General features: G+C 39.0%; 1 protein-coding gene across 5 annotated transcripts in view; it reads left to right on the top strand.

The window, feature by feature from the left end:
* The window catches only part of TENM4 (teneurin transmembrane protein 4), a 741,938-nt gene that overhangs the window by 535,905 nt on the left and 189,061 nt on the right, over window positions 1–16,972 (top strand). For all 5 annotated transcript variants that reach the window (XM_066572311.1, XM_066572312.1, XM_066572314.1 and 2 more), the window contains one exon: window positions 264–499. In XM_066572311.1, the coding sequence (XP_066428408.1) occupies window positions 264–499 (236 nt within the window). The remainder of the gene's footprint in view (window positions 1–263; window positions 500–16,972) is intronic.

The following is a 16,972-nucleotide window of genomic DNA, read 5'->3' as shown; positions in this document are numbered from 1 at the left end:
ACAGAGGGGACTCCTGCCCTTGAAGAGTTCTCTGTGGCATTGTTGGCACTTTGATTTTTTTGTTTGGTTTTGTTTTCTTTTACTCTATGTGACTTGCCTTTGATTTTTATTCTTCTCTTTTGTGCATGCCGTCCATGTCTGTAGCCAGCATTGTGTGGAGCTGCTTTCCTCGTCCTGGCAGCAGTCACCATTCTCCCACCCCACGCCTCCCTCAGCATCGATTTTTGTGAGGAGTCACTTGCTGTTGGTCTTTCTTCCCTCAGGCACTTCCTGTTCAAACCTGGAGGCACTTCTCCCCTTTTTTGTACAACGTCGCCGGGATATCCCCTGACGTCCAGCACTGTGTACTCGCCTCCCCCTAGGCCCCTTCCCAGAAGTACCTTTTCTAGGCCTGCCTTTAACCTGAAGAAACCCTATAAGTACTGTAACTGGAAATGTGCTGCTCTGAGTGCCATTGTCATCTCAGTCACGCTGGTGATCCTGCTGGCCTATTTCATAGGTAAGGTTGTTGCTGTTTGTTTTTCTTTCTTTTATTTCATTTCTCTACAAACCCTCCCGTACTGCTAATGTTTGGGAAACAGAGGGTCAAGACTGTGGTGCAAAGTGATGGGTAAATAAGGCATCTGTTGACTTGTTTGTGTTGCAGTGTTGTGGTAGGGAGCTTAACACCTGTCATAAAGCCAGAAGGGCTTAGTAAAACATGAGTCATATGAGGGAGTTGTATTCCCTTCAATATCATGGACTGTTTACATTCTGCAAAGAAAAGTGTACCTGGAATGAGGCAGAGAAACCAGGGTTTCTCTAATCATCCCATTAAAACAGGATGTCCCAGACACATCCAGGTCCCTCAGTGCTGACTTTGGTGGGACAGGTCAGAACCAAGATACTGGTACACAAAAATGTGGTTTAATTCCAGCATTTGGTGACACACCCATTTCAGTGACATTTAACTAATTTTATTGGAGTTGACAGAGTGACCAGGAGGATGGAGAAGGACTGGGTTGAGATTGTGGTTCATCAGGGCCTTTTTAGAGTAGGTGCTGCTCATGATATTTGCATCTTGTGTGGAAAAGCAGTGGATTTTTCTTTAACTGTGCATGATCTGAATTTCTTTGTTTTATGCAGCTGTCAGTGTTCATTGCAAAAAAGCATTCTTTTTGTGTGTTGCAAAAGTAATTGAACTGCTAGAAGTGAAAACTGTATTTTTAAGCCTGTAAAGCTGGAATGTTACCATTACTTTTTCTTCAGTTCTGTTTGATATGTGTGTAATAAATGTCTTTAAAAAGTCCATTCCTAGACTTCTATGTTAAACTGTCTGTGGTGCAAACTCCAGTTGTCAGACACTTTTAGATGTGATCATGGGTAAAAGAGCCCATTTCTCATGGCTCAAATGAGTCTTTTTGATTTTGCTGTGACTTCCTGTACGCTAATGATCTATAAAAGGTTGTGGTTAGAATTACAAATCTTAGTCTGGATCAAAAGATTTTGCTTTCATTTTACATGAATATGATTAGCACCACCACAAAGGATTGCTTTTACTGTGTTCCTTTTATATACACTTCTTTAATGACTGATACTTTTCCACTTCTGCCTTGCATCATACTCTGGTCACTTTTATGTCTCCTGTAAGAGAAACAGGAATGATTAATTAACCAACATTAAATCAGCAGCAGTTTGATGAAATATGCAGTCAGTTTTCATCATTTGCTATGTACATTTAGAGTCACCTTTCTCATTTGTCTGGTATTCTCCTTATGTCCTGAACATGGTTCCTTTGGACATAATCTCTGTGTATCAGAGGAGAAAGGAGAATCATTTCAGCTCAGCATAGCAGTGCCAGTTCATTCTGGAGGAGGAGGAGGAGGAGGTGTGTGCTGGTTGATAGATGGAGAGGAGTTTGTTTACTGCTTTCCAACTCAGAACACTATCTCAGAGTTCACAAAAGATCACATGCCTGCTTAAAACCACAGTTAATGTTGTTAAAAGGAAGGTCCAGTGAGTGCCCTCCCATCCTTTTTATCCTCTCCATTGAGGTGAATTCCCTGGCATTTGCCAGACACCACGGAGGGCTGGCAAGGTTCCAGAAATGCTGAGCAGGTTGAACCACTGTAATTAAGGGTCATAATTACTAATTTCTAAAGGAACTACCAATTATTAAAAATCAAATCCAACAGTTCAGTTCAGCATAAACATATTTAGCAAAGATTGTCTCTACCAGACCCAGTGTTCTGATCAACGAGAAAAAAGGCAGATATTTAATTAGATTTTGATGAAAAATTGTGTTTAATTTGAAGTATAATCAATTATTAATTACTGTAATGAGTGATTCTGGCGGGGTTTACTAATTAACTCATTTAAAAATTATGAATAACCTTTTCATTTGTAATTATTTTTTACATCCTGTCAAGTTGCAGATGAGAATTGTATCACCTAACCCAAAAGAAAAGAAATGAATGAGACAGTCAAAATGTACTTTCACTAAGTTAAACTGAGACATTTTGCATTTTGATATGAACTACGTAATTCTTAACAGGAACTTTTTTATTATTCCAAGTAACCTGGTCTGTTTGCAAACAAATTACTGTTTTTCCTCCAATTTTGGGCTTTCTTCCCCCTGCATTTTCTTACAGATAGTTTTTCTCATGTAAGCAGTACCTTGCTCTTTTAAATGCCATGGGGACAGTCTGAGTGGTAAGGTATAACTTAGTAATGAGTAAAAGGTCTAATCTGTGTAACAGTCTGAGTATTGGGAACTTGACTGCTTTCCATCTGCTCTTGTTAGTTAAAATGGAAGTTATCTTTTAATGACCATTTTCATTCTCCAGAGCAAACTGAGGTTATTGAAAAGATTCCCATTTAAGTGAGTGGACTTTAGGTTGGGTCCCACTGCAGCAGCTTGGCATTTAATCTGTTTTTTTTGTACACTGGTTAGATAATGGAAATACTTCAGAGTGGTATATAGGCCTTCAGGATGTTCCTCGCGTCATCAGGCTTGTCACAGTTTTCTGTTTAAATACTAAAAACTGCCCACTGCAGGCCTTACCTGTGTGTAGAAGTGTGGAGCTAAAGACATATTGAAGAGACCCTGCTACGGGCAGTACTTCCTGCGTGACAGACGCTCAGGCACAACTGTGGTGGGTGCCCATCTGAGGCTGGCAGGGCTTCATGGAAACAGCAAGGCACTGGTCATTTCTGAAGTTTTTTGCTGAAGCCAGTTTCTTTTTGAAATTCACCTGGAGAACTTCTTAAATCATTTGTTTGAGGCTAAAAGGCAGTTTCTATTATTTCATGTAAGTCTTTTTGACATTTAGCAGCCTGAGGTTCATTTATCTTGCTGGGCTGTTTCAAAGTGAGGAGTGGAGACATAAATAGGTGTCCATGGCAGCTGAATGGCTGCCATCATGTGTCAACACTGTGATCAAGGGGAAGGTTTTACAGTGCTGAGTCACTGGTCTGGAGAGATAATGACCAAAAAAATATAACAGAGTGTATTAAACACCAGAAGCTGATTTTCATTTGAATTAACCAGCTTTTGATTGACTTGTTGCCCCTTTTCAAAGAGTCAGACACCATACTAAGGCAGTGGTGACAGTGCCCATCAGTGGTTTGCACACACAGAGCTTATGCAAATCCCACGAGCTCCACAGAAGTTTGTCTCATGCCATGAGAACACCAAGGAAAAAAGTACAATCAGGGCTACAGCATTAAAGTGATGGAACCATTGAAATCAATGACCTCTCCTTGAGCAGCTCAGAACTGCCCTGCAAATTTGCTATTCCAGGAGTTCCTGAAGAGACATGACTTTAAAATTGAATTCCCTATTTTAGGATTGTCCATTCAATGGACAGCTAGACAAGAAAAATTTTCCTGGCTTTTGCTGGGATTTGGTGGGGTCTGTATAGCATCATTGAGTTCTGCCTTGGAGAGCTAATTTCTAGCAAGATTCTAATGGCAGATAGAATCTCACAAGCTATGTTGCTATGCTAATACTTTGCCAGCAGTTCCTGTACCTTATAGATGCCAGACCTGCTAGCAGAGCATTGTAAAGGGTCTCTGACATTGCTGTACTGCTTGAGAGGAAGTTTAGAAACAGAAAATACCTGTTTGATTATCCAAATCTCCATGCCCAGCAGCTGTTTGGCTAGGTCTGTGGAACAGTTTCTGAATTAATTAGTGATGGAGAATGGTTTCTGGCTGTTTAAACAGAAGTTATTATCCTCTCCCTGATGTAGATTCCAGACTAGATGGAAGTGCAATTTGATGGTGTTAGGCACTTGCAATTTTCCTATACTTAAGCATGTGCTGCGGTTGCATTGCATGAACAGCAAGAAAGATGGGCATTTGATTTAGATTAAAGCTAGGGCTGGAAAATATATTATGAAGCCAAAACAGTCATTCCTTTTTATTGGAGTCAAGAGCTCTCTACTTTTCAGCTCTGTGTTCATTTGAAGTCTGTACAGATGCAGCTTCACTTGAAGAACAGTGTTGCTTGCTGCAGGCAAAATGCTTTGACAGTAAACGTGTGCTAGAACTATGATGTGTTTTATAAAGCGTCTTTCTTTTTATTGTCTAAGAATCACCGCGAAAGCTAACTTTAGCTCTGTTTGTCCATGATTCTTTGATGCTATGGAGCAAATCCAATTTAAAGCAGCTCTCCAAAGCTCTTAGAAATCTAATTAGTTAGTAATGGATGTATAGTGTACCAATTACCATGGTGTTTACATAGTAAGAGATCAATATGGAAAGTTGCTAATGCTTAATTATTAAGCTTGATCCATATCTATTAATCCTACATTTATACCTTGATATTAAGGTTATAAATAAATATAACCTTAGCAATTTATTACCCTACCAACAGGCTACTTTCACTTTCTGCTTTAATATTTATTTTCTGATCCCAGATTAAGTTCTATTTTGCTACTCTTGACATTTGTTCTTTTGATTTACAAGGATTTTAAATCAAAATCTTTGAATGTTTTTTATTTCCATCTTGTCTTTGATAAAAGGCAGAAATGGGAGCTAAACAATCTGTTCTAGGAAATCTTTTATGTTATGAAGTCAATCTGTTACCTCAGAAAGAGCTTTGAGGTCCTTTTTGGGTTCCTTCACATCTTCACAAAATCACTGTGTTCTGTTCACTCAGTAACTGCAAACTCATTTACCTAATTTTACCCTTAATCAATAAAAGTGTCAGATCCAGTATAAAAGGTGCTTTAGTATTACCAGTGATATATTTTGTGTATTATAAATGTTTGTGAAACTACATTCCAGGACACTGGTTGAGTTGGACCACCATCACAAGCCTGCACTACATTTTTTTCCCGTGTAGTATAACTTGAATATGTGGGGTTTTGGTTTTTTCTATTAAAGCTGGCTCTTATTGTACCAAATGCAGACAAACACTGGTGGGGCAAGAGGGTTAGTGCCTCCATCACTAAGCAGGACAGTTTAGATTACATTTAGCTCTTCCTTTCACACCACTGACATTTAGGAAATATGTGTCTTACTCTTCTCGTGCGCATGCTTCTCTTAAACTGCAGCAACTCCATTTCCTTCAACACTGGTTCAAATGCAGTCAGAAGTCAGTGGCATTGGGCCCAGTGTTTGCAACAAGAGCTGGAAAAATCTGCATGTATTTTTATAAATTCCTGGTTCTGGAAATTGACCTGACTGAAGATAAAATATAAGTCATGACAGATCTTAACTCTTCAATCCAGTTTTGAATGATCTTTTTTTGTTGTGTCACAAATTTTGCCCCTGTAGATTTTCTCAGAAAGGCTAAGGCATGAAAATAGTATCAATCCCATGGAGAGATGCCATCAATTTAAGAGTCTGTCTGACTACTCAAAAATGCATGGAGTTGCAGAAATCTTTTTGCATTTTTTGTTCTGTAGCAGAGAGATGGGAAGGTCACAGGACTCCGTGTTCACCTCAGTCATACTTCACTATGTTAGAGAACCAGCAAGGGCAGCTGCTGTGGGTACAATTTATAAGAGGCTGGTGAGTAGCAGTGAGCTCAGGAAAGCTGCCTCAGGTAATCTGGCAGAATAAACTTTCCCTAGCCATTTCCACAATGAAATAGTGACTCAAATGCTTCTTTACTAGCATTGCCCCACCTCGTTCTCAAATTGCATGCACACATGGAGAGTAATTATTGGAGAAAAGAGAAAGACACAAAATTAAATCACCAAGTAGGTTTAGATAGACACTGGAGAGAAATTTTTTACTGTGAGAGTGGTGAGGCAGTGGCATGGGTTGCTGGAGATGTGGCTGCCCCATCCCTGAAAGAGGTCAAGGCCAAGTTGGATGGGGGTTTGAGCTACCTGGTCTAGTGGAAGGTGTCCCTGCCCATGGCAGGGTGGTTGGAAACTAGATGATTTTCTTTTCTTTAAGGTCCCTTCCAACCCAAAGCATTCTAGGATACTGTGTAAATTAAAACTACAGTGGGTTACATTCAGTCTTACATTTGTGCCTGTTTTGTTGTCATTTGCTGCAGCTTTAAGTACATGGTGGTATGAATTATAATGTAGATCTTTTATTTTCTATCACTTGCAAAGTCATCAAGAGCTCTTTGTATTATTAGGTGATTGTGTGCATCTTTTTTTTTTACTTTGAATTTTCCAGTGTATGTTTGGATAGCAGCTACTCTTAGCTTTATAATTTAGAGCAAAGGAAGTACAAGTGATTTATCCATTATTGTGTCTGAAAATAAAAGTGATAAAGGTACAAGATGCCACTTTAAATTTATTCTTGTGAAGATCAATTCATTCAGATGGGTGTTAAAAACCTTGCCATAGAAACTCCATTAAAGAACATTCACTGTTTCAATCTAAATAAGATTTGTAACCTGAACTTAAAAGTGTTGTGATTAGAGAAATGATGGATAGGCATTTGAAAGAATCACAGAATCACTTAGGCTGGAAAAGACCTCTACGATCATTGTGTCCAACCTTCAATGGAACATGACAATGTCAAATAAAATACAGCAAAAAGTGCCATGTCAAGTTGTTTCTTGAGCACCACGTCCCTGGGCAGTCCATTTCATTGCTTAACAACCCTTTCCATGAAGAAATTCTTCTGTTGTCTAGCCTGCACCTCCTCTGGCACAGCTTGAGACTGTGTCCTCTTGTCCTGTCACTTGCTGCCTGGGTAAAGAAGCTGACCCCCCCAAGCTCCTTTCAGGTGGCTGTAAAGAGCAATAAGGCCCCCATTTGAGTCTCCTTTTCTCCAGGATAAACACCTCAGCTCCCTCAGCCACTCTTTGTAGGACTTACTCTCTAGACCCTTCACAGGCTTCCTTTCCCTTTTTGGACTCAAAGGAGAGACACTTCTGCAAGAAAATATTACTGAAAAAGTGGAGCAGAAGATATTGCAGACCTGCTTATTTTGCCAGACTCGCCCAGTCTGTGGAAACTGGGAAGTACTAAAATGTAGGTATCCATGTGATGACAATATGTTCTGAACTTGGCAGCAAAATTTCTGCTTTGCAAAGTGGTTAGTACTTCTTCAGAGTCTACAATATACTGGGACAGTTTACATCTTTTCTCGACTAATTCAGTGCTTATTGGAGGCAGGAAAAAGCCTAAGGATTCCCATAACTTTCATTTAAAACTGTTTGCTCAATTTTTTGTAACTTAAAATCCATTAACTATCATATCATGCAACCTGACCTCTTTGCACATCGAAGCCCAGCAAACCCCAGCTCTACTTACTGTTTTACATAGGTAAGTCACATATGTCCTTCAGCTGGCTTCTTCCCAGCTTATATGTGTAAGCATCCCATTAGGTCTTTGTGGACTATAAAAGTTACACTAGGATATTGTTGTACAGCATTTTCTTGTTCTTACTCCTAAAGTCATTTGCTCTCTCTGCTTTCCAGTTGCCAGTGTCCCATGTCATGGACAGTTTGTGGTCTATTATCCAAAGTATATAGGCTGACCATTCACACTGTTTGTTTGAATCATTCAAATTTAGTTACTGCCCTGCTCTCCTGTTTTTCTGTTCTGCCCTCATCATTGTATTTCTCACTTGAAGTATTGAGCTACATGTTTAGTGATCCATGATTTTATATTTACTTACATAACACTGATGCAAATGTTGAATAATTTCAGACTAACTATCAGTTGTTCAACTTCACAAGAAATTCTAACGTGATGATTATTCAACAGCAGTGATAATTTTAATGTCTTTCAGTTAGTTTTTTAATACATGTATGCATGTCTTTATATCCTTCAAAAATGCTTGTTTGTTTAATCACATCAAACTAAATCACATATCTTACTAAACTGTAATCTTGTCAAAGAATGAGTAACTGTTTCTTAAGATCTGTTTTTCAGAAAAGCAATATGGTTGGCCTGAGATACCATACATTGACTTTCTTTATTCTCTATCAGTTCAATTCTATGGTTTTTGTTATTTTGTCTATAATAGATGTCAGACTACCAAAACCAAGTCCTGTCCTTCTCCCTTCTTAAATATTTGTAGAACATTAATCTTGTTCTAATTTCTTGGTAGCTGGTTCAGTATTAATCAGTGAGTCAGACTCTTCCTTCTTCTTTACTGGGTACAAGTTAAATGAGCCTGCAGATTTAAAAATGTTTGTCCTTAAATAGATGTACTTCAGTATAATTCCTGGTTACTAATGGACCGGAAAAAACTTATTTCCTGTGAAATGATTGCATTATTGTAGTTATTTTCAAAAGCTAGAACCAAAATTCTTACTGAATGCTTCAGTCTTTACTACAACATTATTAGCAATTTCCCTATCTCCATCAATATTGCTGCTCATTTTGCTAGGTTTCAGTACACTTAAAAAAATGTTCTATTGTTCTGTGGGTTTTTTTCAAGACATGTATTTTTTTCTTGATGTCCTCAGCTTCTTTTTGCCTCTCTCCCTGGCTTTAGATTTATATAGATTACTCTCTGCTCCCCTATTGTTCTGGCTTTTAAATATTACTTTTTTTTATTTCCACATATTGTTTTATTTTGACACTGATTGAAGAGGTCCTTTTGTCAAAGTCTGATCCTCTTTCATCATTGTAGGATCACTGGAAGAATGACTTCCATTCAGAAGTAGATCACCAATATAACTGATTATTTAACCAGTCGAAAGTGGGTTGTGGCTAAGCATCCAGCAGGCTCCATCTGATCTGGGAGTCTGCATCAGTGTGCCATGAAACCACGCATTAGTTGGCCCTTTAGATGTCTGATCCTTCCTTAAAATTAAGAATCTTTAATACAAGGAGAGATTAATGTAATTCCATCTGGTTTTATTAAGTGGTCAGATATGGGCTCTCAACCCATGAGCTTTTTTCAGTTGCTTTTAGTGAGATTTTACAGTTGCTCTAAGCCCCCAGAAAAGAAAATAACAGCAGGCTGACTCCAGAAGTGCGGTCCTTGTCTTTATGACAGTGGCACAGATGTGCTGCTATAATCTTTATTTCATGAGTTAGATTGACCTTTGCACACAGATGCTGAAAAAATCAGTTTTACGGATCTTTATATGTCTTGTGGAAGGAGTTCTCTTTGAGTCCATGTTTTTATTTCATACTAATTAGTGTGAAATCATGGAATTTAATTGCAGTTAAGTGGAGACAGAAAGAATTGTTTCCCGTAATGGGCTTTTTCAGTGTTTTTAAATACCAAACGCTTTTGTGGGTAACTAGTCATAGAGTAATCTCAATTAGGGATGTCACTGGCAGTGAAAAATGCTCCTTGGTTATAGTTTAGTGTTTATCTCCCATTGTTTTCTAGCATAAATTAAAAGATGGCTTCAAAGCCTGCTTTGCAGCCAGGTTATACATTTCTATTGAATGTGCACAGCGATGTTTTCTCAGAGGTTTTTACCTGTAGTTAAAATTGAGCTATGTAGTAGATAGACATCTTTATAGGGTGAGGTGTTGTTGTTAAGTATACTGCTCAGGTAACATCCTGATGACCTGTAAAATAATGAACGGAAAGTCCAGTCCACTCTTTTCCTCTTTGTCAAGATTTCAAGCCACTGTTTATGCTGAAACTTAAAAGCTCCAAAAGGACCACTTCCATACTTCCCTTTGAGGTAGTAGGCTCTTGTGCTCTATAGACAGAGGTTGTTGAATCTTTGTATTTCAATGTTAGCCTATAAACTCTCCCATCATCTCCAGCTTTTCCTATCTTCCTCTCCATTTGATTTTATCATACCTTAACTTCCAAGTGTGTCCCTTTTGCACTCAGAAGCTCTTGCCTAGGCAGATGATGAGAATAGGATATGTTGGCTGTTTTCAAATATGGTAGCATGTGAAACAGCAGCAGCATCTCACCTTGCTTGCCCAGTACAACTGCAGCATCACTTCATTGTGAAAAGAAACTCTTTAAAAAGCAAAGCAGAACCAGACAGTTGGCAGAAATGATGGCTGTGCTTACCCTAAGTGTTTCAAAAGAAAAATCTAATTGGAGTATCAATGGACAGAATCCCTTTCAATTATGGCAGAAATGATAATGAAATCAAGAATCAAAAGAGTTTCCAGAGGCTTTTGGTAAAAAAAAAAAAAAAATCCTTCAATCTAAGCATAATGATTGACAAACAGCATTAATCTTGATAGTTAGTAACAATTTATTGATTTTAGTATACCTTCCCCAGTCAGACTGTATCGTGGAGTACTCCAGGTTGTGGAACATATACATGGGACCATTCTAGGCGCCCAACTGGTCCAGAAGGGATACATTTCTCTACTATTAAACTCCTATGGGTATTCAGACCCAAACCAGCTATTAAGAATGATCTCTGGTCTTTGCCAACTGAACAGTGCACAGGAATTTGGAAGGTATTGGCTGATCAGAGCCAGTGCTATGGGTAGAGTTCTTTCTAACAAATAAATGTTACAGAATATCAAGTTATCCTGCTTAGTACTGTTTAATTCATTACTATCAACTTAGTCTTTGGGGATGCAGGGACAAAGCAGTGTGTTGTGCCCCCGAGCAAGCACTTTCTTTCATTTGTATTTAATGATAAACCAGAATTATCATGGGCTAAGTTATCACAAGGGAATGTCTGGGCATCTCCCTACAAGAAAGACATTGAGGTGCTGGATGGAACATGTCCAGAGATAGACAACAGAGGTGGGGAAAGGATGGAACACAAGTCTGATAAGAAGCAGCTGGGGGTGTTTAGCCTGAAGAAAATGAGGCTCAGGTGGACCTTATATCTCTCTACAACTGCCTGAAAGGAGATTGTAGCCAGGTGAGGGTCAGCCTCTTCTCCCAGGCAGCCAGTGATAGGACCAGGGGAAATGTCTGTAAGTTACACCAGGAAGGTTTAGATTGGGTATTAGGAAAGGTTTCTTCATTGAAAGGGTTGTCAAGCAGTGGAACAGGCTGGCCATGGTGAAATCACTGTGCTTGGAAGTGTTCAAAAGGCACATGGATGTGGCAGATGGAGATGTGGTTTAATGGTGAACCTGTCAGTGCTGGGTTAGTGATTGGACTTGATGATCTTAGAGGTCTTTTCCAACTTTAATGATTCTGTGACTCTATAGCCTAAATAGATGTGAGAGTAGGCATCTGGATCCACCAGGTAATGTGGCACTCATTTAGGCAAAATTCTGCTTTTGGATCTACTGTTGTTCTCTATTTATATTGCAGAAGTACTGAAGTGATGGAGAATGGTGACGCCTCTTTTTTTATTAGGTAGAATAAGCAATGGTGTGTACTTTATCACACCTCTGATCCACCCTGAGCTGGCTACCACAAAACTAGAAAATCTGACTTCACATATGCTCAGTAGGGACCTAGTTAGAGTGCAGTAGCAAAATTGTCCGTGCCGAGTGTTCCTTCCCTTTCCAACCCCCTCCTACTGCTACCAAGCAGACTGCACATATGGCATCCCTAGAAAGCAATTCAATGTGCTACAAGGCTGGAGTTGCCAGGGTTGAGTGGTAATTTCTGTGCAATTGTTCTGCTCAGCATTGGGCCAGTGGAAAAAAATAACCTGTGATGAGGGAATTAAAGGCTATTACAGAGTAAATATGCATACAGGGGCTGATGTAAAATCACAAAAGCAATCTTAATTCTGTTCTTTGCTCATTTTTGAGTGCTTGACTTGGCAAACTTCAGTTTTTTTTTAGCAACTGCTTTTTTTAGGTAAAATTAAATTTAAAGATGGCTGTGGGTCTTTCTAGAACACTGTGGGTTGCACTTGCTAGCACTTACCTTATTCTATGTGCTGGATTTAGTTCTAAGTCCAAGGGAACAAATTGTCAGGTTGTGTTTTGTTATTGAGAGACCTTTTTACACTGATCTGAACCTTTCATTTTGATTTATAGCACCTGAAAGTATTGTGCTGGATTTTGCTCATGGTCTCTGGACAGACACAAAAATTATTGTACTGTTAATTGTGCTCTGTCACCCACTTTATCCGCTTTCTCAGACTGTGCATTTGTATCCATTTGCCAAGCTTTTGTACAGAAGAAAAAAAAAAAAAGGGATTTTTTTCCCCCTCTAAAGAGTGTTTGTTTTTCTAGTATATGTAAAGAAAAATTAGAAAAGAAATTAAAACATTCCTAGACTGCTTTAAACATACCTGTGCTTTTGTCATCCAAAGCAGCTAAAACAACAAAATACTCCTGAACGCTGGTACAGTTAAAATTTCTTCATATCTCTTCTAGCAGGCTCAAGGCTGACAGGATTCTGCTTTAGAGCTCAGTTTTGACAATGCTGATGAACACTCTGGCCCAGATCTACAAAATGTGTAAATTTGTTCTGAACTTTAAACACCTCCATCATCCTCTTGAAGTCACCAGATTTACTTAGGCTAAGTAAAGCTCAAGTTAAACCTGTGCTTTGGACATCAAGGGATTCTGAGATTGCCATTTTGTTAATTTTTCTTGTATCAACTTGCACAGCCCAACTGGGGCTCTGGTGCTTTTAGAATGTGCATAGTGACAAATAACACTAATGCAGTTTTCAGCTGATTTTAGGATTAAAACACAAGCAGTGGTCTCAAAGACATTTACTTGTCTTACTATAATAAAATCATGTTTGTGTTCAGAAGGACAGATGAGCAGGCAGCCATCTGAGAGATCAGCTCGCACATCAAATTCTACAGCAATATTTAGATCTTCATGCTTAAACTGGGATATTTGATTTAAACTGTGATCCCACCTCTGTTGTGTTGAGGTTTTAGAATAAGAGCGATATATTTTGTGACTTCTGCACAGCAAACTGTGGTTTTTAGTATTTGGGCAAATTATTGTATTATTTTTGGAAGGTAGGTTTTCTGAAAGTTCTCTAGTTGAGATAACAAGGAAGGAAGCATGTGAGAGCTTGTGGATTTACCTATGTAAATGACACCTTTTTTAATTAGTGCCTTGCAGTTTATATGTGTGTGATGAAAGGGCATTTGTAAAATTATACTGTCCACAACAGGCTAGCCCAGAATTTTAGTAAATGCAAAGCAGGATAAGAGGCCCTCTGGTAGAGCTGCCTGTCCTCATTTCTCTAATTGAAGTGAATACCCCAGTGGGAAATCGATTATTTCTAATATTATATACACAAATTAAAACTCCATTTAGAGGTATAGTGGGACCATCTTATAATTGACTTTGATCTTGAATAAATATCTCCATTATATTTATTTTAATATGGTCTCTGCCAGAAAGGGTATCTAGAAGGCAAAATATGATTTTACTGAGAAAGGCCTGAGCATGTGTAACACCAATTCCACCAGAGCTTTGAGGGCTGAAATAAGTTTCTTTCTTGCAGTTGGCTGCCTAATAGCAGCCAAATGCTGCTGAGCTCCATCTTTCCACTTCCTATTCTATTTGAAAATAGTGTAAATGGTAAAGGAAATTACCAAAGGTATTTAAGCAGTCAGCTCCTCAGATAAGCCACGCCACTTTTATGTCTATACTTTCTATAGGTTAACACTTGAAAAATATCCTCCTTTAAAAAAGCATAAAAATATTTAAATATACCCATTTAAAACTGCATTTTCTCTTTCCTGCAAGAAATTACAAGCTACTGTAGCACTGGAGGGGCCAATGATCATCTATTAATGATTTGAATGGACAGGCAATCATTCAAAAGACTTTGATCCTCAGGGGTAATTAGGAAGACATTGAATAGGAAGTGCTGACTCTTTGCATTGAACAAACATTGAGTTTAACTGCTTCATTTTAAAACATGCCTTTCTAGTCACTTCCTTGAAGGTTTCAAAGAAATGTGGTGCTTCAGCTGGAAGCCTTTCTTCTTCCTTATTAAGAACAATTGGGAAATAAATTAAAATATAAAGTGTTTTCCTAAGAAGAAGCTAATTGTATTTGGTAAACCATCTGCTTCTATTGTGGAAATCGTGGATACAGCTTTTCTTCAATCAGAAGGGGTCAAAGAATAGCTAGTGCCAAATCAAAGCAAGTAAATGTGTTTGTGGCAGGATTTCAGGTGATTAGCACGATGCTTTGTTTTCTCAAAAGGTAGTTCCCACCTTGCTGGCAAATTTTTAAAAGGTAGGAAGCTCTCTGTCATTTGAATTCCTCCTTTGCACGTGGTGATTCTGATTGAGGGAAGGAGAAGTGAATTATCTCCAAAGGAACCATTTTTGGTGCTTGCATAGTTTAAACGTGAAGCAATAGTCAGGCAGCAAGGTAGGATCCCAGGAATTGCTAGATGTATCCCATTGCATATGTCAGTACTGAGCTGGCTGTGGAAGCACCTACATCATATTTTAGGACATTTGAGGTCCTAAAAAAGTCCCACAAACAAACAAACACAGATACCTCTCTGTTTTATCAGCCAAATCCTTCCTCCTTTAACCCTGAGATGGGTGGATGCAAGTTGTCCAATTCTTAGATGAAGCAATCACATCCCAGCCCAACAAAGTATCTTCAGCCCCAAACTATGAAGGAGGCTTGAAAACCCTTTTTTTTTCATTGAAGGCGGATCATTGAGCATTTAGGAGGGGAGGCAAATGGGGAATTTACAATAGTGAGCATTACCCTTAATGTCCCTCCTGGTGCTTTTTTATTTTTCTTAACTGTTGTCTTGTGTCAAATAAATCAACAGGCAGGAAGCAGAGTCGTGGGACCTCCCAGCTGCAGGCTTAGAGTCTTCACTTAAACAACATGTAATCAAGCTGCCTTTTGGGCTCCATTCCTTTGTGACCTGTTAATTTTACATTTCTAGCTGCACAGCAGCTCTAATCCATCTGGGTTGTGGAGAGCCTGGTATGCGGGATTCTCTGTTCCCACATGACTGCAGTCTTGTCCTGGTGTGCAAATTCACATTCATTCGGGCAAAAGATGATTTATGAAGTCAGGTTTTCCATTTCCTGAGTGAGAGTTTTAGGCCACAGATGGAAAGCATTTATGTATAGGAAATAACTTCAGACACTAGGAATGACACAGAGTGCTGTACAGAGTTTTTGGTCACAAGGTAACTGCCGAAATCCACATAAGAAGTGGCCTTGCAGAAATCCCCCTCTTCTTGCCCCATGGTGCCTTGCTGAGTGACCTGGGTATGTATGTGTAAAAGATGTGAATTCATGATACTACAAAACACTGGCATCTTCATTCAAGATACTAGGTCTTAATTCCAGATCTGGGAACGTGTTCTTGGGGTATTAAATCACTACAACACTCAAAATGTCCCCATGCTCTTAGATGAACAACAGCTTGGATCTGTCTAGTCCAGGACTTGACCATACAAACAAGTAGAGCAGATAGTATATGCTGCATCCAGCTTTTTGCCCTCTTCCTACACCAGTAGGGCCATAAAGCCACTTCAGCCCTTGACTGTCATGTGTTCTGCCACAGAAGCCTTGGCCAGCACTGAAATGGAACAGTAGTGTAAGAGAAAAACAGTTTGATTTTTTTTCTTTAATGTTTGTTTTACTGTTCCCATTCTTCCTAATCTTTGTTGACTTATCGAAGACTGACAAACCAGTGATTATTTCATGCTGAAAGGCTCCTTTTCATAACACTGGATGTCACAAAAATATGGTTTATTCTGCAACAGTCAATTCTACCACTTATACAAAAATCATATGATTTCAGTGTAGAGACAGTTATCCAGATAATTACAGTCATGTTTCTTCCAGAGACAGGACTGAAAGCAATACATTTACTTGGTTAAAATTAACTCTGAGTAATTCAGTGGTGAGATTCAGCTTTTTCTCAATTAGGAGGAAAAAAGCAAAGCTCAGGTATCATTTTGGAGAGCATGTTATTTTAGATCTGACTAAGCACGAAGGTTAAAGGGGAATATGTAATCACCACATATCTTATGCTTGTTTCCACACAAAGAGGGGAGAGCACAGAAACAACCTGCAAAATGTCTTCTCAACCACTGAGCTTCAGCTGTTTTTCCTATTCCAAATCCCTTATACTTTTTTGTTTAACTTATCTTTGCTCTATTCTAACCTTCTTTTTCTCAGTTTCTCTCATTCCATATTTTTCTCATCTTCCTCCAATATCTCATTTTTATTCTTGTCCATTGTGGCATCAGTCCTTCTCATTTGTTCCTTCTCACACAGTGTTTTCCCATTTTCTCCTTTTCCCCATGCTGCACGGGGAGGCTTTGGGAAACCTTTCTCCCTCCAAGGAGTGGCCTTTTGGCTTTTGTTGACTTAGGCTTAGCTGTCAGCAGTGCAGTGAGGTGCTTGTAGAAACCAGTGGAGTAGCAAAGCCAAACTTCTCCAGATGGAGCCCAGTACAGGTGAGCTGGGGAGGGTGGGGTGGCAGTGTAGAGGTGGACTGTGAAGCTTTTCCAGAGCTTGTGCCCTCCCCTGTGTTATTTAAGCAATTATACTGACATATACGAGCATATATTCTTACATAAATATGGATTCAAAACCTGGAGTATTCTTACTGCAAAGCAACTGGCTGGGGTTTTCAGATGAGAATCCCAAAAGACTTCTGTCTTGCCTTTATGCCCTTTACCCCTGTGCTTGCTTAAGTCCAGGCTCAGGTAGGGATCATTAATGTGTTTTGTTAGGCTTTGA

The sequence above is a fragment of the Molothrus aeneus genome, chromosome 2, assembly GCF_037042795.1.
Source record: "Molothrus aeneus isolate 106 chromosome 2, BPBGC_Maene_1.0, whole genome shotgun sequence".
Classification (NCBI taxonomy): Eukaryota; Metazoa; Chordata; class Aves; order Passeriformes; family Icteridae; genus Molothrus; species Molothrus aeneus.
Note: the sequence above shows the minus strand (reverse complement) of the source record. Positions and strands in the feature narration are given on the sequence as shown.